This window comes from Falco naumanni, chromosome 1 (assembly GCF_017639655.2).
Source record: "Falco naumanni isolate bFalNau1 chromosome 1, bFalNau1.pat, whole genome shotgun sequence".
Taxonomy (NCBI): Eukaryota; Metazoa; Chordata; class Aves; order Falconiformes; family Falconidae; genus Falco; species Falco naumanni.
In genome coordinates this window covers 70,133,621-70,158,197 of record NC_054054.1, presented here as the reverse complement: position 1 = coordinate 70,158,197, position 24,577 = coordinate 70,133,621, and the positions used below count along the sequence as shown (strand labels likewise).

General features: G+C 42.2%; 2 protein-coding genes across 2 annotated transcripts in view; both read right to left on the bottom strand.

The window, feature by feature from the left end:
* Nucleotides 1–5,436: 5,436 nt before the first annotated feature.
* Nucleotides 5,437–21,035, bottom strand: SLC9B2 (solute carrier family 9 member B2). The gene is made up of 11 exons (XM_040598411.1): nt 20,939–21,035; nt 19,181–19,364; nt 17,516–17,686; nt 14,671–14,813; nt 12,696–12,823; nt 11,621–11,796; nt 10,978–11,084; nt 9,661–9,810; nt 7,306–7,414; nt 6,937–7,073; nt 5,437–5,839 (listed from the first exon to the last, which is right to left on the bottom strand). The coding sequence occupies exons 1-11, from the start codon at nt 21,029–21,031 to the stop codon at nt 5,600–5,602; spliced, it is 1,638 nt and encodes a 545-aa protein (XP_040454345.1). The 5' UTR covers nt 21,032–21,035; the 3' UTR covers nt 5,437–5,599.
* Nucleotides 20,575–24,577, bottom strand: part of BDH2 (3-hydroxybutyrate dehydrogenase 2) — a 17,527-nt gene continuing 13,524 nt past the window's right edge. The window contains exons 11-12 of the transcript XR_005828493.1: nt 20,939–21,041; nt 20,575–20,742 (exon numbers count right to left, since the gene is read on the bottom strand). The gene's annotated coding sequence lies outside the window, so the exon portion shown is untranslated. The remainder of the gene's footprint in view (nt 20,743–20,938; nt 21,042–24,577) is intronic.

The window sequence follows — 24,577 nt, the reverse complement described above, 5'->3', positions numbered from 1 at the left end:
GCAGATGCAGGTAAATAATTGCTACTTATCTAACTGCTAGGCTTCTAATTAATTCTTCTAAAGTGCTTTATTCTCCAATGAAAGACTGTATCCATCAGTTTAGAAATAAAAATTTGATCCAGGCTATAATTTTAAACAATTGTACTGAGGCAGATTTCAGCTGCTCCTTGACGGCATTTCATTTGACCCATTGTTAGGCAGGTGGGAAGCCCCGGAGCGGTGGGTGTGCCATTGCTTAAGCTGGTCACCACAGTGCTGAAACCGAAAGCAAGTCAGAAAGTAGTTCTATAACGCCTCTCACAGCAGCAGAACTAAGGTAGATCATTCCTCCTGTGTTTTTAACAGGTGTAGTTCTAGGCACCTAAACCTTGTGCCTTGCAGCAAAAGATGGCAGATTAGGATGTGATTGTGTGTTAAATGCCTGCTTTTATAAAGCACGAAATAGAACCATGGTACAATCTTTAAATGCTTTGTGGTGGTCTTACCTTAATGGATGAGCAAACCATGTTATATTAGGATATAATATTTATAATAGAGAATCTGTAATGTTAGTAAGTGTCTTATACTCAGTCTTTACTTACAGATGTGGTATGTTGAACACCAAGCCCCAATTCTTGGGTTTGGTGAAGGAATTACTATGTGAAAAGCACAAGCCTGTCTTTGGATATTTTTTCTTTCCCCCTGGCTTTAAAACCACAGCCTACTGTAGCAGGCTGTTATTATATACAAATCTGTATGCGCTTCCAGCTTTTATGAGGATACTTCTGCATGTTAAGTAGTTTGTTTTCCTCCAAAGTCTGAGAAGGTAAACTGTGCACATCAATCCCATTCTCACTTCTGTTGCTCTACTCAGACAAATCCTGTTAAAGTAATACAGCAAAATTAGTTTTGTTTCTCTCACAAAGCTCTAAAAGGAGAAAGACAGTGTAAGGTTGAACCTCTTGACTCCATATCTCTAGCACAGCTTAATTATGTAATTTTTTTTTCTTCCTGCTTGTTGTTAGATGAGATTGCTGCTCAGCTGTGGCCATGGAACAAGCAGGGGTGTTCTTTTGGTTTTGCTTATGTCTGTAGGGGAGTGGAACACATTTGTAGTTGCAGTTGTAGCACTCAGTCACGATTCCTTTGTAGAAAAAGGACATTTTAGTAATTTCCATGAGATAATAAAATTAAGATCACGAGCATGATAAATTACCATTTCCTTGCATTTCAGAATCTGTCAAGGTAATACTGTCTCTCACGGCCACATATTTTTCTATAGAAAATCTCAAAGAATTTACTAATCTGTTCAAATTATCTACCTAATGTTTACGGGGATAGCTAGTAGCTAAGAACTGAAGTGTCTGCAGAGCCCTTGACCAGTGATTGAGCGAGTTGAATCAATTACTTGCTAGGATGTGCTCGATCATGTCTTGCCACTGGGTGATTTTTCTAACCTAATTTGGAAGCTTCAGACAAAGGGATAGAATTGCCCTGAATGCTAATAAAGACCAGGACTGAGGCAGCAGACAAGATCTTCACAGTCTTGATGCAAAATCAGGGGAAGCTGAACTTGGCATGCTGTGACATGCTTTTTTACTCTATGAGAACAGTAATATTTACTGTTCTTTTGATTATGAATTTGAACAATAGTTATAATAGATTACAAATAAACTTGTAAAATAAGTTTGGAGAAAGGTGCCTGACTTGTGGCAACTACTAGACAAAGTATATGCAATTGAAGTGCAGCTGGCACAAGATTTGATTTCTTGCACTCTATTTAAAAAGCAAAATGCAGAAACTGTGTCATTCATTGTTTTGTGGCTGTATTACACCGTAAGTGTCTCACAGTTAATTTTAGACTTCAGTCTGAATTCCTTAAAATGCTCAATTCAGCTGAAAAAGAGAGACAAAGCAGTAATTATAATGACATTATCCCTGCATCCTCTGGCCTGTGCAACTCTGCTTCCATATGTCTAATTTCTGTCTTTTTCCATATGCTGCCTGCTGTAACTGCCTACTGATGGTTTCCAGGAATGCACTGTGCTGCTGTTAGGCCCTTCTGCAGAGGTTCTTGTGAACCTTCTGGAACTGGACACACATACTGTGCTCAGTACTCTCCCACATGATGCCAGTGATTATTTCTGCCTGAAAACTGGGGGGACTCTGCCTGTAGTTTACTGCACACTGTGGTCTAATTTTATTTCCTGCAAATAAGAGACTGGCATGGCATAAAGATTTTATTGGCATTAATATATGCATTATTCATGAATGATTTAATGGCATTTGTTAAAAGGGAGGTGGTCTTAAATGTCATGACTTTACCCACACAAACTCTGATAAAAAGTGAAATCATATCTCTCAAAGTTAACCGCTATTTAAAATCAGCTGAAATTACCATGATACTTATTAACAAACCCCAGTCTCTTAGGTTCTTAGCCCTGATACAACATTTCTCTTCATGACAGGATGCATGTGTTTCATTCCTTTTGGGAATGCAAGGAGAGGAGCGCTATAAAACATTAATGCTTTTCATTTTACATCTGCAGGTCTATGTAATAGCTTCAGCCTAATGCTTTCTGAAGATTTAATAAAAGCCAGGGGAAAGGGGTCTTGTGAAAAACATCCATATAGGGTGGTGGGGAAAGAAAAATTGATCCAATTTCATTTAGATTAGCGAAGATGACACTTCATTGGTAGGAGTGATCTAATGAATAAATTGAGAGTGCACTGAGGTTAAGGGAACATCGTAAATGTAATTTATGAGATGCTGTTATGATGGTGAGCAAGTATTAGAGGCTATCATGAACAAGGGCTGTTTGTCAGAGGCCTGCTTGCATACTTAAGGTTGTGTTCGAATTTAAATCCTTACATGTCACACTTCTGTTACTGAACAGACTCCAAATTTGGCCTAGTGATCCCTCCCTACAGGAGGATTCTACTTTTTATAAAACTTTTTGAAAAAGGGAACTATATAAAGTTTCTATTCCTGTCAATTTTACTCAAGTAGAATTATTTTACAGACAGTCACAGATGAACTGAATACCATATTCCCTCATCTTCTTGATTAGGTTTACAGACATTACAATTTCCACATACAATAACCTCCTATTAAAACGACCCCACTGAATGACCCTTAGCATGCAAAAGAGGCAGAACAGGCACAGAAGACAGTGGGTGACACAATAACCACCAAGTGCAGCACCCTAAGCATTCTGCAGCATGCAGTCTGAAAGCATCTTCCTTTCTGGTCAGGGGGCAAACATGAATTGAAGACTGTATATTCCCCAAGGAAGTGGAGAGAATAGCAGTGTGTATAGTAACAAAAATGTGAATCTACTTGACTTGACAACTGTAAAGGGAAAACTTACCAAAGAATTTCCTGGTATTTTTATCACCATGCTGGAATTGTAGCCTATGAACCTTAAACAGTTAGCAGGAAGCTTTCTTTTGGGCTTGGAGAGGAAGACACATGCAAAGGCACACATACTGAGCTGTAGTTAACCTGTATAGAGGCACAGGTGGACACTCTGCAAATAATACAGTTTCAAGTAGTTTTAAAGGTATTTTTGTCCATTTTCGTCTTGTCTATTAGAAGTGTAAAAGCTAAAATAGAATTTATTAATTCTTACAAATGCCAAAAATATCTAGACTCATCAAATATATTCTATACAGTGTCCTGTAAAATTAGTTCAGTGAAACTGTAGCGTAGAAATCTGCAGGGAGGCATTTTCCACCTTGATCATAGGCACAGTGCAACATCCTTCCTAAAAAATGACAGAACTTGCAGGTTCTGAGGAATGCTGTGCTGACACCAAGAGCTGGGACTGACCTAGTTGGAGCTGGTTACTTGTACGAAACAGTAGAGTTAAGGAAGAGTTGCTGGCATCTGTCAATAGTAAACCCTAACTGATACCAAAGCTAAAGGCAAGAGCAGGATTTTGATCAACAGAGGAGGGTTTACTCCTGGCTTTAGGACAGTCAAGGAGAAGAAAAAGGAAACTGTTCTGGGAATGAGAAAATCAAATGGGAACTATACTGCAACTGACGGTGCAGGAGGTGCCCACTACATAAAATGAAGAGAGCCACATTTGAGCTTTTTGCTCCCCCTGGTGAAACGTTTTGGCAAGGTATTCCACAGTAGCGTTGCCAGTCATTTCCATAATCCACAGCTACACACAACCCGTGTTTCTGGCAAGGCCCACAGGATCAGTGGGTATGTGCCGAGGGTGCTAGTGCTGTGTCCCAGTCACCGCTTCCTCCTGACACCTGCCTTCGCACAGCAGCCCTTCTGAAAGCAGCTGAGAACCAGGCTCCTCTCACGTTGCGCCATCCCTCTCAGCACTGTGTTTTAAAGGCTGTTCATTTAAAGTAGTATTAGTTTTCTGATCAGAGGTATAAAAATGTTGTGGAAAATCTGAGAAGCCTCCACTCTTGAAAGTCAATCCAGCTAGCCACCTCTTGGAAAAAATCAGCACTAACTGGCTATACTTTTAGAAAATACCTGGGGTTTTTTTCTGCAGTTAACCAAACGCAGATTTGAGAAGGACATGATTGTGGCATTTTCTCAGCCAGATGAGCATTAACTTAGGACAAAGCTAATAGGAGATCCTGGCTGACCCATGAATCTTGATTTGAGAAGAGGTCTGCTGCTATTGCTGAGTTCCCCGAAAGGCGCTGAGAAAGAAAGGGACAACTCATTGCCACCTTGGCCTTGCCTTGTCAGCAGACCCCACGTGAGAAGAGCTCTCCCCTCTGTCCTACAGTGGCCAGCACCAGCACATAGCCACTCTCAGTGGCTGAAGAGCTTGCTCTCCCTCCCCTGACATCACGTTGTGCAAAGGCTGAGGTACAGAGGTGACGAAGCAGCAGCTATCCCAATCCCATACAACCCCCTCCCAGCTCTTACAGCCTTCCCACAGCCCTCATCCCATTGTCAAGCTCAGTCCTTTTTTTCTGCCAGCACCTGTATTACCACAGGCTGTGATGACCCAACTGTCTCTTTCAGGACTGAAGTACCACTTACTGTTTCTTGCTACGACCAGAACTGACAGTCCCTCGAAGGCACAAAGGAGTGCGTGAGCTGTGGGGAAGAACAGCTACAGGAAAAGGCAAGCTTTGGAACCTGAACGAGGAAGGAGAGGGAATCGCCAAACCATGGCAGGACTCGCTCACTGTGTGTCACAGTTTCTTACTCAGAAGTTGCATTCTCTCAGCTGTTGAACTCGTCATCTCACAGCCCAGTTTCAACCATCAAGAAGTTAATCACATTAGTCTCCATTTTCTGCTGGTTGTATTCCACCTCGTAACTCCACTCCACGCCTGAACAGTTCTGATCCTTTCCCTGGCCTCACACCCACACATTTCATGTAACTGTTGACTGCTGACTGCTCAGTGACTCACTGCCTGGCCAGCCTATTCACTGTATGTTCAGCTATTTCATCTCTTAAGGCACCATCAACACATAAAAATGTTTTTATAAAACTCCACCAGGGCTGCTTTTAAAATAGCAGAAGTAACTGGTACTTGTTTTGATTTCCTCCAGAAAGATTACAGACAGGCTGTGTTTACTCAGCAGAAGCGTAAGGGCCGAAGGACCATACTCCTGCAGATATCTGTCTTACGAAGGTTCGCAGGCCTCTGCCTCTTCTCCAGCCTCAGCACCTTCCTCATCCTCCTTGCTGTTTTTCTGAGCTTTCTGCAAAAGTCTGGGCCCTGCCAAGCCAATAACCAGGGCTCCAATTGGAGCAGTGATCAAGATAGCCAAGAAAGCTACTGTCAGTACATCCATTCCGTACTTTTCCAGTTGCTCATCCTGATGACTTCGTGCTGTATCCAGGGCTAGAGAACCTATTGCAGCCTGCAGGAAAGAAAACATTGCTGAGATGGAGCAGGTAACCTTTAGCACTGAGAGAGGGGAAAAAAGGGACTAATCATCAGTCAACTTTATAACATAAATATGACACTTTTAGTACATTTGACCCATTTGTTTCTAGGCAGTACATAGAAAAGTAAATGTTTTAAACTGAACAGAAAGGTGTTCACTTGGCTACAATTTGAATTTCCTAAGCTAACTTACGAGTTCATCTGGATTCCCTCCTGTGAAGAACATTGCTTAGCTGCCATTTTAGCCACATTTCTGGAGGATGTGTGATCAGTCATAAAATGGTCAGGGTTGGAAGGGACCTCTGGAGACCATCTAGTCCAACCCCCTAATTAAATGGTCCAGTATATTACGTATAGCAACTGTTACAGTGCCACACTTTGAGAATGCATTCTGACAGCAGTCAAGTAGTAGCAGCTTCTGAAAATTTAGTTCACAAATCTTGCAATAATCCTTGCATGTTCTGATTATTAACTTTTGTTTGCAAGTAATCATGCTATTGAGGCAAAGTCTAAATGACTAAATGATCACGGAAATAAAGAAGCAGGAATGCAGCCAGCCTGAGGCTTCTCTAGCGATGCCTAGTGGCTGTCAGACTACCCCTTACCAAAATGACCACAAACTGAAAACCCATTCTGAGCCTCTGGTGTGACTGTCCCTGCAGACATTTCATGTGTAAGAGGGAAACACTTCTACCTTTGAGAGTTCTTAGAATCTATATGTAAAGGCACAACAATCTGCAACAGCTGAGAAGTAGTTAAACTTCCTATGATATATGTTCAATTTGCTGTCATTTTATTAAGAGTACAACCCAGGACGCAAGCAAAACACCTTCACATAGAAGGTTTTCCATGCACTTTTCAAATAGATTTACCATGGTTTAGAATATGAACTGTCCATATACTACCCTGTCCTGACCCCCTCCCTGTTGGCTCCCCAAAACCACAGGGAATAAGGGTATTCAGGCCACGTGTACAACAGTATTTTAGGCACCTGTTTACTGCTGTGCTACTTAAAACTTTGCTAAGGACAATAGCTATAGCCTGGAATGAAGGTGATGTTGGACTGTTTACCTGGACAGTGGCTTTGGGAATCCATGCCAACGAGACAAATACTTTCTCCTTGAAATTAAACCCAGCAAAACACACCATCAGGAATGTTGCCATGATTCGCACAACTAGGGCAATGCCTAACGTAGCAACACAGAGCCCTGCAACAAAGACAAACACTTCTCAGAACTGTTGTGTACGGGTGCCTGAGGTGAACAAGCCTCATAAAACAGTAGCTTCACAGTGGGGTTGGTTTGGTTTTTGTTTTTTTTTTGGGGTGTGTGTGTGTGTGTGTGTGTGTGTGTCAGCCATAGTATACTTAGTTTTAGATTTCTTTATAGAGATTCTTTGGAAGCCAGTAATGAAAGCTGGATAGTTAGTGAATGATCTTACCAACAGTTTCAGGCCTAAGAGACGTAACAGATACTTCTGCTCCAATTAAACCAAAAAGAAAAGGTTGAAAGATGTTCCACGCAACTGCAACAATTTTTTCTACTTCCCTCTGCAATGAAAACAAAAGTAATCTATAAATTCACTAAACCATGGCCAACCAGACACAGCATTTCATTAAAGGACAAAGTGAAAATGTATCATCAAGATTGTCCAGAATTGCTCCTCCTTTGAGCTTAAAACATTCAAAATCAGCTGCGCACCTTTGGAAGGTCAGAGTGGGCCTAGCTCTGCTAGTACATACACACTTGCTATCTCAAGAAAAGAAATAAAAATCACTGATATTTGAACAGTAACAGAGCAGTTCGCAGAAAAGAGGAGGAAAATAAAGCATAGTTGATTTTCAGTATTTAGGAAGACTTAATTTGAACAGCTTTGCCATTAAGTTTCTGAGCCTTTGGGAACAGCATGCTTAAACATGTTCTTCCATTTGTATCCGCGCAGTCAGACCCTGCCAAGCTTCAGTCCTGCTCGTGCCGCACTGAGAGGCCTGTCTCTGTATAAGGAGCAAAGTTAGACTGAGCAAGTCTGAAATCCCATACCAGTAAAAAGTGTTGAACTTCCCAGTGCAATGTCTCGTACAAGGGCAAAGCCATCTTTTTTCCTTGGGTTTGAACTTTACACCTACAATTTTCCTAAATGAGCTACTGCCAGGATAAACTAGAATCTTCCCCTGACGTGCGAAGGTACACACAGCATATCTAACAGCACTTCTTTTTTCATTAAGTGGGTTCCGCAACAGCAAATGAACCTTCAGGCTGGAGTGTGTGGAAAATGTAAAGTGCAGTGCTCTGTCACTTAATGATCGGCCTAGACACGTCCTGCCCTTGCTGTTCTCTCTGGGACTCATCCTGCGACATCTCTTGCTCTTCAGTCAGTGGAATGGTAGATGACTGTGATACAAAAACTTCTGTAACCTTAGAGGGACTTCTAGATGTTTTTCGTCATTTCCCTTATTTGTCCTTGTTATCTCGCCCTTTTTTTGGCCAAAAAAAAAAATCCTCTTTACAGATGTTAGCATTATTTCAGTCTGTTTACTGCCCATTTAACTGTTCCAGCAATAGGTACAGTGTTCCTTGTTCTCTGTGGACAAGTGTTTGCCAAGTGACTTCCACCAGAACAGTAGACGGCAGTGGCCTTTGAGAAGCTCAGCAGGAAAACCTTGGTAATATATATTGTGTATACAGTATGCAGACATCTCTGACTGTATGTGATAAAAAAGAGCGAAGGCATTTGAAATCAACATCCTTAAGGCCAAGAAGCTTCATTCCCTGATAAAAGAATTTAAATGAAGCATTTATAGTTTGTGTATACTTTTTAAGTCCTTCCTTCTGAAATGCTTTAGAAGCTTTTCAGTGGAAAGCTTTATCAGTTGCAATGTCCTTAAGCAGCCAAGTCCCAAGATGAGGTTTTTCTTCTTTTGAAACTGGACAACACTGTAATACTTGAAACAGAAACCATGGTTTCCTTTTTTGTTTTAACAAACCTTGAGATCTTACTGAACTCAGGGTCTAGATGGGGATAATAACGTGGACTGTGCTATATTTGATCTCCTTTCCTTTCTCTTCTTCTCCCCTTCTCCTAGCGCGTGTCACAACGCTACAGCTGTGGAGAGAAAGATGCCCTCAAAACCATTGAGTGTAGATTGTATCCAGCAAAGGAGGCAGTAAGGCATGCCAGGGTACAGAAACGCAGTGGGACAGCAACAGCAAGATGAAGCAGGGTTAGCAGCTAAGAGAAAGTGGCTAAAAAGCATTCTGTTGTATGGTTTTTTGTATGGCCTTACATCACCATTTATTGTGGGCACCCTGCCCTCTAATTTATCCAGAATACACTGGCTGGGATTTGGGAAAGATGAGAGAGGATGGTTAATTACTGTTTTATATTTTGGCCATGTGCACAACTGTATTTTAGGCACCTGTTTGTAAATCTTACCATAAAGTGACTGTGTGAGGCTACAGGCACTCACAGAGCCAGGACATAAAGCTTTGGATTCCTAGTCAAGTGCCTTGACAACTAAATCTCTTCTACTTAAGGCTTAGGCATGTCTAAGAAAAGCCTGTGAGTGTTTCTCTGTCAGTATGTTAGGCTCTGTATTGACAGATAATCACATACATGGTAACTTTCTGTCATGCTAAACATTAAAGACTTCCAAAATAAACGTAGAATTTTTTAAAAAATCCATATAACCCCTAAAGCTTCATAAATGCACCATTACCACTCCCGACAAAGGCAAACTCCTGTCAGGCTGTACCTTCAGAGGAGTTTTGGTATGACATGCTTTATATAAACATTCACCTTTTCATCAGACCATCCCACACCTGCAACAAAAGCTAAGACTAATGTGCAGAGCCCTCCTGATCCAGGGAAGCCAAAGTAGATGCTTCCAAAAACAGCAAACATGGACAGCCCAAGTACGAAATATGATCTCTTCCATGCCAGAGATGCCTGCAGCCAAGGAAAGAAACAAAAAAGTAAATTTATTTTAGAAATGGAGGAAAAAGGTTACTTCTGTTAATTGTGAAAACAACAATTTGAAAATAAAAATTGCCATTAACCGTTGTGAAATAATCAAAGCTTTCAAGTGAGATGAACCGATCAGTTGAGTTGAGGGTTTTTTTGGACATTAACTCCTAAGAAAATTCAGATTTTGGAAATTTAATATTTTCTTCTGACCATCCAAAAATCTTACTGCCAATAGGCTTTTTACATCACAAGGAACATGATACTCTAACAGCCCTGCTTCAACTCTGTGACAGCAGGATTTTCTATCTGTGCAGTTCAGAACTAGAACAGTTTCTCCAAGGAGAGGTGAAACCCTTGCCACTAGATGTTTTTAAGGACAAGTCAAATGAACATTTGCCAGGGTCACTCTTAAGTTTTATTCGATCCAGTCTCACAGCAGACAGTTACATCTTTGCCATTGTTCCCCATTTCTATTTATCTGTTTAGCTCCTGTATCACACTTCTTATGTTATTTAATAAGAAGAACATCTGGTCTCACTGAGGACAATAGATGCTTTGCAAATTGACTTCAGTAGTCCAGAACATACCTACTTTCTTCCACAATTTTCTGTTCAGTTAATTGCCCCTTAATAGTAAATTAATCTACTGCCTTATAAGAGCTTAATTTTTCTTGAAAGTAACACATTCTAATTAGCACCAAATTACATGCCAAATCACTTAAAGCCTACAATTGGCCTACTTTAATAGTTTTTAATCCCAGGCCTACTAGAAATATCTTAAAGAAGTAAACTGTGTCGCACATCAATCCAATTGATGATTATTTTACTGTATGAATTAAGTATCAGACCTTCTCTGCTTTATGTGTGGACATTTCCATCACTTTCAATGACAGGAGAATGGTGAGCTGGGTTCCAAACCCTGCATCAGGAAGGACTGTCAGATCATACATGGTTATTGCTGCAGTAAACAAGTAATCAACTCTAAACCGCATCCTTACTTGACAGGCTTTGCAACCTGGAAGCTGTTAGCATTGCACTAGCTTTCCCCAAAAACAGTTTCATGTGAAGCTTGGAAATGAGTAACTTAGAAACATTGTCCCTTAGCAAAGAATGCCTATTTAATAAAAAGGGGTTTTTACTGGGTTTTTACCTGATCGCGGCTTGGGAAATAGCGAACAAACATTCCCAGAATCCCCCCAGCTGCTATGCCAACAGCAACCTCCAGCACTCCACGGAGCACGTTGTACAGAGTAGAACCTATTTGGCAAAAGAAAACCAGTCTCAGTAAGCCATACACAGACCCTTCACGCACAAACCACACTAGAGACCTACAAGGCTGATTCCAGGACAGTGTCTGCTTTAAATCAGTTGGGGCGAAGGGGTTCAGGAGGGAACCTATGGGCCTGAATGAACAGGGTTGTGCAACTTTCTCTCTGAAAGCTAATGCTAAGTAAGTGTGCCAGAGAAGCCAGAGCAAGAGCCAGTGCGAGAACATTGCCAAACCCAGGGAAATGTGAAAGCAGAACGTTGGGCGTGCAGGGACCAGACTTGGCAGCTAAGGGCGCAGACAGGGGAAAAATTTCTCTGAAAGTTGTGACCCACAGTTCAGAGCAGACAGTGTTATACCAAGACTTTTCATCCTGGGTAATTTCCCTCTCAATATTCAAGTCTACACACAAACTTTATAAGAAGATGTCATTAAGTTACAAACCAGTCAGTCATAACAGAGCACACATTCATCAAAATATTCCTGTTTGTTCTGGATTTCACCACGTACAGATTAACCAGCATACCAGAAGAGAAAGCCATCCCAAGGCAAGTATTGAAGCCTGTGATAGCCAGAATGTCATCAATGCTGCCAGCTGCCATTAGCAATGTTGGGACGCCCTTCTCCACTCCATATCCCCCAGCTTGTAAAATCAGCATTGAGGGAACCACCACAGCAGGTGAGACAGCACCTAGAACAAAACTGAAAACACACGGGTTCAGCTTCTCTTAAAAAGAAAGCACTGAACTAAAACACGTCAAAATATTCTGACACCAGTTCTTTTAAAGTATAAAAAGACCTTTACATGAGGTATTTTCCTTGCCTTTCCCTGCTAATTACAAGCAGGGATTTTTTCTATGCAGAATTGCAATCAGCTCTTACTTCCTGCCCAACTGAACAGCATTGAAAGTAAAGGGCTCCACAGACTGAGACTTGAATATACACTGCAGGCCAGTTATGCTCCTTGGTAAATGTCTCAATTGTCCCATTTAGGAACCCGGTTTAGACATGCTTAATGACTCAGTAGCCCAGTTCCTTCTCATAAAAATCAGTGCGTGGCAGAGGAATTAATCCACCTTGCTCCAGCATATAGGTCCAGACCGAGTCCACCATTTTAGATAGAACTAAGAGGAAAAGGTTTCTTCTTCAAGGATATTACTCCAGAATATAACATGCCACATCCTTGCCTTTGACTTGTGACAGGAAGACTGTCCTATGTGTACCTCTCTACGAGGAAATGCTGAATTCCAGCATGAAGATTTTCCAAATTGTGGTATCATCTTCTGTCCCTAAAAGCCCCTGTGCTGTGGTTAAAGACTCAGGGATTGCACCATCCTTCTTCCTTCTTCAAGTGCTCAGATCACAAACGCAGAAGAGTGATGATGCAAGAACCCCTCCACAGCCTGGAAATGTGACCTTTAAATTAGCCACAGAGCCAGACGGGAATGGTAAGCAAACAAACACAGGGGCTAAGCACAGCTTCCTGACCGGCACCGAACTGAAGTCTCTGCTTAGCACAGGGAACTAACTGCACTTGGATCATTTAACTGTGGCGTGAGAACAGGCACCTTCATCATACAGGAGAGAAAAGAGTGCATTACCCTAATATAAATCCCCATTGCCATGGCAAATGCATGAACAAGTAGGCGAGAACAGCAGCTGTGCACGTTTCGGAGAGGCACGGTCCAAAAGAAAGCCGTAAACAGACTGCTTTCAGCTTCCTCAGCGCCTGCAAGATACAAGCACGTTCAGACAATCAGTACCTTCAGCTTTATAGAGAGGAAATACATTTACAATCTGATATGGTTTGCCAAAAGAATCCTCGGACGTGCAGTACAGGATGTGACAGCTTTACACGGGCTCAGCCAGAGAGGCTCAAGCACAACCGCATTTGGAGTTAAAATTCCAAGCGTGGTGGTGAAGCTCACTGAATTTTGACTAAGTTTGACAAGATTCCTGTACGACACAGGAAGGCAGAAAATACTGTTTGGCTTCTTGTGCTGAACAAATGGCGATCCGTTTGAAAAGCACACCCTCAACACAGCTGGCTTGCTCAGAGTCACTTGAGGTCATTTGCTCCACCCACAAAAGATTTTGCCATAATCCCACAAGTTGCATCAGCACCCCAAAAAATTTTCCCCCAAAATCCACAAACAAATCATGAAAAGTTGTACAACTACATCAACCTGGCAGAAGGAGCCAAGCATCTCTCCTTTCAGCTGTCTCTCACTTGATACCCAGTGCAGATCAAGGTCCATTTGGCTCAGCAACTTCTATTTAAAAATTTCTCTAAAACAGAGTATTTACTCACGAGAGCTGCCTTTAATATTAGACACAAGCATGACCCTGCTAGGATAGGTCCCTAATTTTGACGGAGGAGCGGGGGGATATAATAAAATCACCATGTCGCGCTTTTTACCAGCACAGTTTGTCCCAGCATAATTAGGGCTGAGAATCACCACAGCAACTGACATCTTTGTCTTCACAGCTTCAATTACACGAGGAACAACCATAAACTGCCACATGGAAGAAAAATGAGTCAAGACTGAAGTTCCCTCGGCAAAAAAAAAGTTGTTGTGGAATAGAAAGAAAAACAAGCGCACGGAACTGGGCACCCAAGCTCTGTTTAACAACACACAGTCCATGCTCATACAAGCATCAATGTCTTGGAAAAAAAAGATGATAGTAATCTAGGAAACCAGGCACTTTTCAAGAATAATAAACGCCTATTTTCCAAAATACCTAAAGCACTGGCGACTCTCTAGGTTTTATTTGGTTAAGAAAAATTAGTTCATTTGTTCTGAACTAGCTATACTTAACCTAAGTTTTATATAAACATTAAGCGGTCCCTTTATCTTAAATAGATAGGGGCCAATATGGTACAGCTATATTTCAGCCATCTGATTTTGATCAAGCAAAACCTTGCCTTCATTTATTTACAGAACATCATGTTTCACAGTGTGCAGAGGAAAATTTTTTTTGTTCACAGAAGCGTTACGGGCTTCATTGCGATGTAAAGCATTGTTTCTGTAGTGCAGTGGGAGTCATTTCTGCAATGAATATATCTGAGTTAAAATGGCAATGATTAAAAAAAAAAGAAGAGAAAAAAGTGAAAAAGGCACACAGGTTTGATTTTTTGGGTGGCGGATTATTTTTTTTAATTTGTGTCAACACAAGCAGTATTCTCTTTCAAGGACTGGGGATCTCTTCCATTGCTTGTTTTAGTTTGTCAGTGTGAACCGACAGGGAGTTTGTCGAGAGTGTAAACTCTTCCTGCCAGACCATGATAGAGTACATGTCCTCAAGGTGCTCTGCTCACAAAATTCAGGAAATATCTTTAAGGCAAGGGGGGGAAATAGTTACGAAATCAGTTTTCTTCAGGTATTTTTTGGTTGCTTGCCTAGTCTACAAATCCAACTGCCAATATTAACATACAATAGAAGCTGTGCTTTCTGTAACGATATAATTTGCAGATCCTCTGAGGCTGAACAGTTCTGTATTTTTAACAGAACCCATAATCAAATTTTTTTTGAGGGCTGTTGTACACCTTGCCTCACAGGAAGGTTGTTGCCATACCTTTGGGTCCAGGCCAAGTCCTGCTCTGGTCAAGATAATTGAAAGAGCAATATTCCTCAGTGCTGCAGACCAGCGTAGGTTTATCTGAACTATGTCACTAATGAATGGGGTATTTCGGATAAGGAAACCGGCAAGCAGCATCCCTTAAATGAAAGCAAATAAGCTCCTGTCAAATGATTTGGTTTTATTGCACAAGAAAAGCTTGCATAGCATTCTTAAAAATAAGACACCATATTATGTATTTATGAGAGACAAGGAAACAATTAACTTCCTGAATTATTAGCTGTGTTTCAACAATGGGGACTGGGGCATGGGAAGAGAGACATATTTTAAAGCAATGAAAGTGGCCTAATAACACACCAGGTCACCAATGAATAAACCTGCAGGATGCTGACACACAGCTTTAGTGCAAGTCAACAGAATTCAGCTTTGTTCACCAGGTACAGGTCATACCTACCATAAGCAAAGACACCTCTGCATCTTTAAAGATATTTTTCTTGTTAACTTTTTTTAGCATGAAAAAGGGAAAATCCCTTAATATTGCACATTTACCTCAGAAGTTGAAAACTGTTAAAAAATCCTCTTAGGTGTAAGAAATGCAAGTATCACAGGAACCATAACACTGAGTTCATTAGGAAATATAATCTAAAACAGCTAATCATGGACCAACGTAGACATTTTAAAATGCTCTGGCAATATGACTCTTACACAAAGAGGGGATAAAAAGGGGGGGGGGGGGCACCAGGAACTTTGTCTTATCCTCTATTTGTGCTACTTGTAAGATCCAACCTTTTGCAAATATTAGCAAAAGTATCTAATCAGAGACTTCCTACAAAGCTATCGGAACACTGTAGTTCTGGAAAGATACTGAAAAGTATGGGAAAGGTTGACTTTAAATATATATCTGCAGAGATTAATTGTAGCTCCTGATGATTTAAAGGTATATTTTGGTGGCAGAAATGTGTATTAGCAATATTAAGAAACAGGAAAACAAAAAAGACAAAACGTGAACAAACTGTGCTGGTGGGTCCCAGCTTGGTCTGAGCCTTGGCTGTGGACTTGATTTGTCCTGGAACTTGCTAAACTTTGAGACACTGTTCTTCCTACCACCTCCCGGAAAAAAAAAAAACAGTGGCATAATTTATCTGTGGTAGCTCATGACAATTATATCAGGCTAGCATAATGATCACATGCTCTTTGCCATGTTTGCATGAGGTCCAAGTCACTGGAGCTGATCTGGAGATCTACTTAAAGCAAAAAAATTCCACCTCAAAGGATACCTTCACTGTTCTGCTCCATGTTGCCTGCTGCAGAAACCTCTCTGCAATGCATACCTAAGATACACTGTATGACTTGTTCCAGCAGCAATTTCACTCCTTTTTTCCTGAGACAGCAGCTCATTTATAAGGTGCTTAAGTGCTCACAGCCAGCCACGTTACACTTAGCTGCACCTAGCACAACTGGGTTAAAGGCATCTAAGAGTACAAGATTGTTCTTTTTTTACACTAAAAATACAATTTACATACATTGTCTATTTCTTCTTCTGACTCATAGATTTCTCCAATTTTCCACAGGCTGGTGATCTGAACAGTGAACTCGGTCCTAAGCAACTCAACAGACGTGTGCTGTCATGCTCGAGTTTCTGTTGTTCAGTATTACTTGTCTGACAAGCAGTTTCATGCTTAACTCATAACTTTTAGATACAGATGTAATTAAAAAAAAAGTAGAATCCAAATGGTCAAGGTTTTGTTTTTTTTTTTTTTTTAAGGGGGTTGTTTACTTAGAATGGGCAGACTCCCTGTGCGTTACATTCTGCATTCGTATTATTGCAGGCATGCATGCTATATGCAAAACTTCCCTCCCTCTCATTTGAATTTCTTGCTTGTGAAACGAAGTGGTGCAAGAACATGTGTGCTGCCCAGGACAGAGCTGTGCATGAAGCCACCTGGCCCTTCCGTAACCAGTGCTACTGTGCGAGGCACACCACCAGCCACCCAGGTTACAAAATCACACCCGTGCGCTACAGGGAGGTGTTTGTAGCCCACTCGGCCATGAAGTTTTACTGTCTGTCAACAGCTTTACTCATTTATGCACTAGGTATAGTAAAGGGGCAGTAGACAGCTGGTGAGAACCCAGAGCTTCATTTTTCAGCTTCGTTGACACCACAGCACTTCACAATATTGTACTGATCTAATCAAAACCTCCTCTAGGAAAGTAGTCTGAAAAGGTTCTGATGATGTTAGAATTCATGTAATTTTCACCTCCCATTTCTATTTTGCGTTTTTGTGTAAAATAATTCAGAATTATTCCTTGTGGTGAGTTTATTTTCTCAGGTTTGAGTTATCTTGAAATAAAGGAAGGAAAAGAAAGAAATTGCTTTGGACTATCAGTAGTAGAGAATTCTTGTAGTGTTTTCTTTGGAAAATATTTTCATTGTGTGAAGATACATGCGAAATAGCTCAGCAATAACTTCCTTATGAATTAATTATTCTACTGTAACAGGAGGTCTAGATTACGAGTCCTGTTCGGTGACACTAAACACAAATTTTAAGTAACTGTGACAGAGGGGACCGAAGGACAATAACCTTTGCATCTGTTGGTACACAGTTCTCTGGCCCCCAAAGAGTTAAGAGCCTTAGTAACATATAGGCAATTTCAGAGCCAGTTTGGGGAATTTTGTACTTTCTCAGAGAGGACCAGATAAAAGTCACTTGGAAAAGCTACAGCTTTTGAGCGTGACACAATTTGTTTTTTCCCCAATCCAAACATACCTAGCATGCGAGATACTACTTGATAGTTTAACCACCACAAATATGCAGGAGGAAAAGAAGGAAGGATCTCTTACCCAGAAGAGCGGGGAGAGGAGGTAGTGTTCGTATTTTAATGAATCCAAAAATTTTACCTCCAATGACAGCAAAAAAATAAAGAAACAGAATTCCAAACAGATTTCCACCTGGGAGACACTCAGTCCCAGTGATGGACCAAACCACAGCCCAAACCAGGATCACAACTGCAACTGGAACAAAACAGGAAATACTCACATTTAATCATCTCTCAGGGACAACTTTGTTTGCTATTAGATCACATTTGTTTTTCTACTAATGGAAAAGGTACCACGACTTTCAGAAATAAAATCACTTACCTTAAAAATTAGTTTAATCATAACACTATTTAATATTTGATGCTCCCTAAAACTGATGTTCTGATTTTATAGGACTAAGATACTTTAAAAAATGGTAACAGGGACGTGGTTAGGGACCAAAACGTATTGAGTGAGCCTTGGGCCACCGTGGAAAGCATTTCACAGGTCCCAAACTTAAAGCTAGGATTTTCACTAACTTCTCTTGCATTTGCTTATCTCCCTTCAGCTACTTCCGAACTGCAGTAAGAACCTCCTGCTGTACAGCCTGGCCTATCTTCAAGCTAATGACTGCAGCTCCAGTCTGATTTTTAAAAGAATTTAACCACCACTTTTTGACTGGATGTGCTTGTGCAATACATTGCTATCCCTGGTGCAGGGATGGGGGGGGGGGGGGGGGGGGGGGGGGGGGCGCGGGGGAATAATACCTGAAGGTGGTCATGTCTCTGGACAGTCTGAAGTAGTCCAGATATTTCCCTTGATACATCAATCAGAGAGGGATAATACATGGGGGGGGGGGGGGGGGGGGAGAAAAAAAAAAAAGGTCCTGAAAAGTATTATGATAACAGTAAGCAAAAATACTATAAAATATGTGAAATATTATGGTCTTTCCAGGTTCCTAGATCTGTTCCTAAATTTATCCAACAAGAACAGGCATGCACAGATATAAAAGCAAAATACAGAAGAAGGAAAAAATGTGCTGAATAAAAGGTACTGCATTTTCAGATTGGATTTTTCTTGATCTTATCGGAGGGTGACAGGTGGCAAAGGGAAGACCGGTATAATTCCAAACATAAAAGCCTAAGAATCCCAAGTAAGAGAGAACAGAGGCTGCAGAAGCAGTCAAAGCCACAGGAAGTGTCTTTTGTTCAGAAAAGCCTTAAGTAACGGGCTAGGCAGGCACTCTTCTCTGCGAGCCTTCAGTGTAGGGCAAATCAGTTTGCTTTGCAGTTAGGATTCTTGGCTTTGCATCTCTAGAGTAATAAGGAACAAAAGAAGGTATCGTGTAGCGTCTTGTATTTGTTGCCTTAATTCAATAAAAAGCCATCCAGTGTGCCAAAAATACCACTGTGTTTACAATCATCTTAATGCTCTCACACCAAAATGAACTATCAAGACGAGAATTTGGAGGTCTTTCTTCTGATGAAAGCACTTTGCAATGCAAAAGCAAACCTACCACATTAAACACAGAAGAGGGGACAGAGGAACAAAATCTATGCATTCAAATCTTTGTTTCACCTCATTTTCTTTCCCTGTTACAACACTGAAACAAAAGTGTGGTACGCAAAACATAGCTGTTTCCCTGCGTTATTTTCAAGGGCAATGGACAGATACCACACCCAGAGAAACAAGTACTTCTTTCTTACGTACCATTTGTCACTGTTTGGGCCAGTAAACCTTGCGGAGGACAAGTACATATTTGCCTCCATGTTCTTGCAGGTGTTGAAGACCCTGCTAGTGGTTCCGGAGGCTGCTGAGCACGGTGGTTCAAGAGAGCAGTTTCTTCTGTTTGCACATTCCCATCAGCAGCTTTGGCATCTACTGCTGGTCCCTCCTGAATGCAAACAACGAGACTGTGTCAGGAGCCGCACCTCGTACATTTGAAGTAGTGTACAAGACTTACAATCAGCTGTGATTCACTAGATCCACGCTGTCTACAGATGACTATATTAACTAAACAATTGCTGTAGGAATGGTCCAGCTTTGTAGTATATTTGGGATTTTTGGTTATGTGTTTTTGCGTGGCATAAAGGACTGAATATGAGAGACCGTGGGACATTCACCTTTTATCTGCAACTGACAGGACTCCTGTCACAAATAGCACCTGTTCGGCAACAATATCAGAATATTTGATGAAGAAACAATAACAACAAGCCAGGTTCAGCTTGTTTCATATACAAGCCAAATATTAATATTTTCTGTAATTTGATAGTGTTCTACTTCCAGACTGGATTTCACAATACAGTTAACGATTAGCATCATTCCAGTGAGACAGTGTCCTTAATATAACTGCTAAATAACTTCTGTTGCAAATCCTTGAATCAAAATAACAAAACCTACTTCTGATTAGACAAAGGTGAAAGAAACAACCGCTGGCCAGTGCAAGCACTACTCACGTGATCCATTGCTGGAACGCTCAAGCTGGTAAGTCAAGGCAGAGATGGAGGAATACTACACTGGGAGTTACTTCCTTGCAAAATGGTTCTGTGAAGCTGTCCTCTTATACCGATTCATCTACTTATCCATATTCATAGCCAAAGCACTTTTTGACCATTTTTGGATGTGTGTCCCAATTTTTGGGTCCTTATTTTTTGACAAGTTAATCATCTACCTTCCCTTATGATTATTCACCTTCATGTCAGCTCACTGTCATAGCATGGACATGGAATTCTTGCCTATACTGTGATTTGGCCCTCTTCCAGCAATAGTTCCCCATTTCCAATTATTTTTGTCTCATCTCTCCCTAGATATACACATATAAAAATATATATAGCTCCCTTACTCAGAGTCACAGTTGGAACACAAATCTTGTGATCTTTCAGCACAGAGTTCCTGGTTTATCTACCCTATGATTCTGTGATCATCAGCTACCTGTGTGTGTAAAGACAGGCCATACAGTACTTATCTTTACAGTTAAGACTACATTGACTCAAGTGCCTTTTATGTTAAGAATTTTATTCTTACTTGCATTCACTACAAATCTTTTTGAAAGCCACAGAAGTTTCCAAGAACACTGGAAATAAATACATATAGAGGTCTAAAACTATGGAGTTTCCTATTTTTATTAGGCAAGAAAAGGACGACATGCATGAACAACTTTCAGCCAGCACACTGACAGGCACAATTTGAAAGCAAAGAAGCAATCTCAAGTCCATGCAATTCTCTTCCATAGCTGACTGTAAAATGTATGCTGATGCATTTTCCACTTCAAGCTGAAATTGCAACCATTGATTAGGAGCAATCCAACATACTGCAGACTTTTAAAAACATGAACATCTGTTAATTTTAAGAAATTCCCACCGAGGAGATTTCTCTTTGTATTCCCTTCAGATGTAGAAATTTTAACAGATGTAGGAAGAAAAAGGAAAGGAAAAAGATTCCTTCTGAGTAGAACTGTACTTTGATTACCTCACTTTGCTCATGCATGGGAATCATGCCATTTTTCTCACATACTGATGGCTCGGAATCTTCATTGTCATTTACAATAGCCTCCTTTATCATTGCTGCAAACCTAATGAAAGCAGTAAAGATAGAACAGTTAGAGAGAAGCAAATAATACTATTTTCCAGCTAGAAGACTTCTCAGTGATGTTGTCTCCTTCCTCATACATCATGTGAAAAAACCCTTACAGCCCAATTTGGAACTTAATGCTTTTTGCATGCCTGTGTATGTTGTGCGTAAGAACAAGAGACAGAAACTAACAGACCAGTATTCAGCTTACAGAGTCAAGCACTAAAAAAAAATATCTAAAAATCTGAGTTTCAGAATGAGGTTGACCTGTGCTAACCTGTTATTTACTCCTTAAAAGTATGGCTGTAATATCTATATATCTATTTGTACCTCCTATCAACCCACGTTAAAGGTTATTTGCTGTCAATACCACTTACTAGGACCATAATTTCTGAAAGGGTCACAGCCCCTGCGTTCACAGCAGTGCAAGCAACCACATCATAAAGTTAAGAACAACTATAGTTTCTAAAACATACATGTGAGAGGACGCTTTTTCCATAACTGAAACGTGACCAGATCCAACTTAATTTTCAGGGAAATTTTCAAGAACATGGTTCTGTTAGATGCCACTCCAAACACACTGACTGAATGTCTGAGAAAGAGAAGATGCCTATTTGAATAAAGATTTAGGGCCATGCACAGCTTACACTCTATATCCAGGTGAGGCTGACAGAACATGGCTCTTTTTTGCTGCTCATACCCCCATGGAGACACTTCTCAGACCGGGTCATTGTCATTGTATTTACACAGTCTAACTGGGCTACTTCTTGTCCCATAGATGTTAACAAAAGATAGCAGTGTACTGTTCTGTAGGTCAGATTTTTTTGTGTGTGTGCAAATATTTACTGTAGTTTCAGAAGCTTGAGCCAGCAGGAATGGCACACACATACCTGAAGATAAGGCTTGCTAGTGTTCTTTTCTGTAACAGCAAACGCGTGCGTATATTCTCCACAACTGTATTCCAGGGTCGACAATGTTTTCTTTAAATCTTTCACATTGCTCTGGCTATATAAAACGCCACTCAAGTTAAGCCAGAACTTTTGAGCCAAGAAATTCCTCCCTTGCTAAATTGCTGGAAGCAAGTCAGAGACCCGATTCTGATTTATAAATATGTGTTTGATACTTGGAAACAATTGATGCCACAAAGAAAGACAGGGGCTACCGTTAATACCTGGGTGGTTTTGTTTGAGCTGATCTGATATGAAACTGGCTTGAACATGGTCAAGGCACAGAGGAAGAATACAGGGCCATTAAGTAAACACTTTCGATGTGTTCTAGGGTAATAGCTTTGCTTCCTTTCCTTGTTAAATGTGAAGTGTTAATTTACTCAAATTCCTGTACTTCCCTCTGTTTTTTAATTACTACTTGCAGAATCTCAAAGCTTTTTATGAAAAAAACAAAGTATCTCTCCATTAGGATTGTTCATCCTTTCATGGGGGCCAGGAATCCACAAACACCAGTCCACTAAACGGAACAGAGCGCACCAGCAACCTACCCGTGCCTCCCTCCTTGCCTTCACCAACCACTTCCCCAGGATGCACGTACTTAATGCCGTAACTCTGAAAGGGGCACGTGTGGGTAAGGGACAGATGTCGCTTTGCACCGGCAACATCCCAGTTCTCAGGCTCACGTAGTTGCTGACAAGAAACATGTTAACGCTCCTGAGAAGCCCAAGTCCACCTCACAACAGCTTCAGCTCCTGCTCCCGAATGCACTGCTCACAGTAGCGTAATAGGAAAGAGATGGACCAAGTAAGCAGAGTGGATGTTCTGCTTAGCACGAAGGGTTTCGAGGTGTGAACGAGAAATCTGACAGTGTACGTGCTGCTGTCCTCACCTGTTTCGTGACAAATTTTCACCCTGTTCAGTCCTGATACTGCTGTTTCAAGCAACAGCCAGATGGATTAATGAGACCAAAGCGAGCAGTTAGTTTACCCACATCATGATGGGGTTTTTTGGGGTTCATGGGGTTGGTTTGTTTTTGTTCCGAGGTTTTTTGTTTGCTTTTGTGGGTGCGGATTGTTTTTATGGGTGATTTTTTTTTTAATTTCACCCACAAACAAACAAAATCAGCAACCGAGAAATCACAGTGCAGAATTCGTACCCCAGGGTTAGGAGCCTCTGCCATGGAAACCAGCCAGCGACAGCCTTATTTTAGTAACTCCGCATAAAGCATGCTTTCCTTATTTTGGAATAGGAAAGGTTTTTGTTATAGATTACTTAGATCCTCTCGTTTTATCATTTTCCTCTTTTTTTTTTTTCCTCTTTTTTTTGATGGTAGGGAGGCGGGATGCGCGGGAGAGGCGGGAGGTGCCCGATGCAGCACACGCACCCGTGTTCGCTCCGCGCCCCGCTCAGCGCAGCCACCGCCACAACCGCCAACACTCGGGGGGGGGGGGGGGGGGGGGGGGGGGAACATAGAAGACCGAAAGAACCGACAACCCAAAACCCCGCACCGCCACCCGCAAAGCGCGAGTACCACCCTACCGCCACCTCCCCTCCCGCCCTGCCGCAAAGCCAGCCGCAGGCCCCCCCCCCCCCCCCCCCCCCCCCCCCCCCCCCCACCCCCCCCCCCCCCCCCCCCCCCCCCCCCCCCCCCCCCCCCCCCCCCCCCCCCCCCCCCCCCCCCCCCCCCGCCGCCAGCAGCCCCCGGTACCTCTCCCGCCGCCGCGGACACAGGGCTCCGGGCAGCAGCTGGGCAGCGCGGCGCGGCGCAGCCTCCCCGGCACGGCGGGTCCCCGGGCACGGGGGGGCCGCCCCTCCCCCCCGCCCCGCCCCCCCCCGGTGCCGCCAGCCTCCGCCCCGGGCCGGGCACGGCGGGGGCTCCCCGGGGCTGCGCGTCCCTCGGCGCCGCGGGCGGCAGGCTGGGGGAGGGGCGGCTGTGCAGCTGTCACAGCGCTGTCACCTCGGTCAGCCCGAGGCACCTCGGCCAGCCGCCCCTCCGCTGGGAGGGCCGTTCGTCGCACCCCGCACGGAGCAGGAATGTCGCCTCCCAGGGCCACGCTGCCACTCAGGCTGCCCACCGCAGCTGGGGGCAGGTGCAAAGAAAGGGTAAAGGCACAGATATTCTGCTCCGGGTGCATGCAGAACAATTGCATAGGAGAATAAATAAATAATAATTAAAAAAAAAAATCTAACTAGTGCATGTGTGGTGTTCCCATCAAGGCACTTCTGCTTCCTAAAGAACCACCAAGTGCGTGCACCTCGAGGCTATGAGACAGGCTGTCTCAGCCTCATTTCACAAGCTACACTGGTTATATGAGAGCAGGTTCAAACGCAGCATGTTGCTACTTCACTTGTGGTAGCATTACAAGAATTAAGCTGACTACAAATCCAAGTGAAAAAAAAACACCCACTTTTTTTTTTAATCACACTAAGTTTTCCATAAGAATCCAGTCTGGGAAGTCTCTTCCCCCTACCCTGGAACCTGAAAAGTCAAAACACTCCTCTTTGTATTATCATAGGGGTGGAAGGAAAACAAACAGGATTACCCAGCTCCGTTAAAAACAGGCCAGGGAATTAAGAGGTCACAAGACCA

Bases quoted from the DNA above. Each gene is read 5' to 3' on its own strand.
- SLC9B2 (XM_040598411.1), bottom strand. From the start codon at position 21,031: ATGATAAAGGAGGCTATTGTAAATGACAATGAAGATTCCGAGCCATCA. The intron at 14,814-17,515 runs GTAAGAGATCCT...CTTTCATTTAAG, and splicing joins TCCTCTCCCCGCTCTTCTGG to GGATGCTGCTTGCCGGTTTC. The intron at 11,085-11,620 runs GTATGCTGGTTA...TTTGCCAAATAG, and splicing joins TGGGATGGCTTTCTCTTCTG to GTTCTACTCTGTACAACGTG.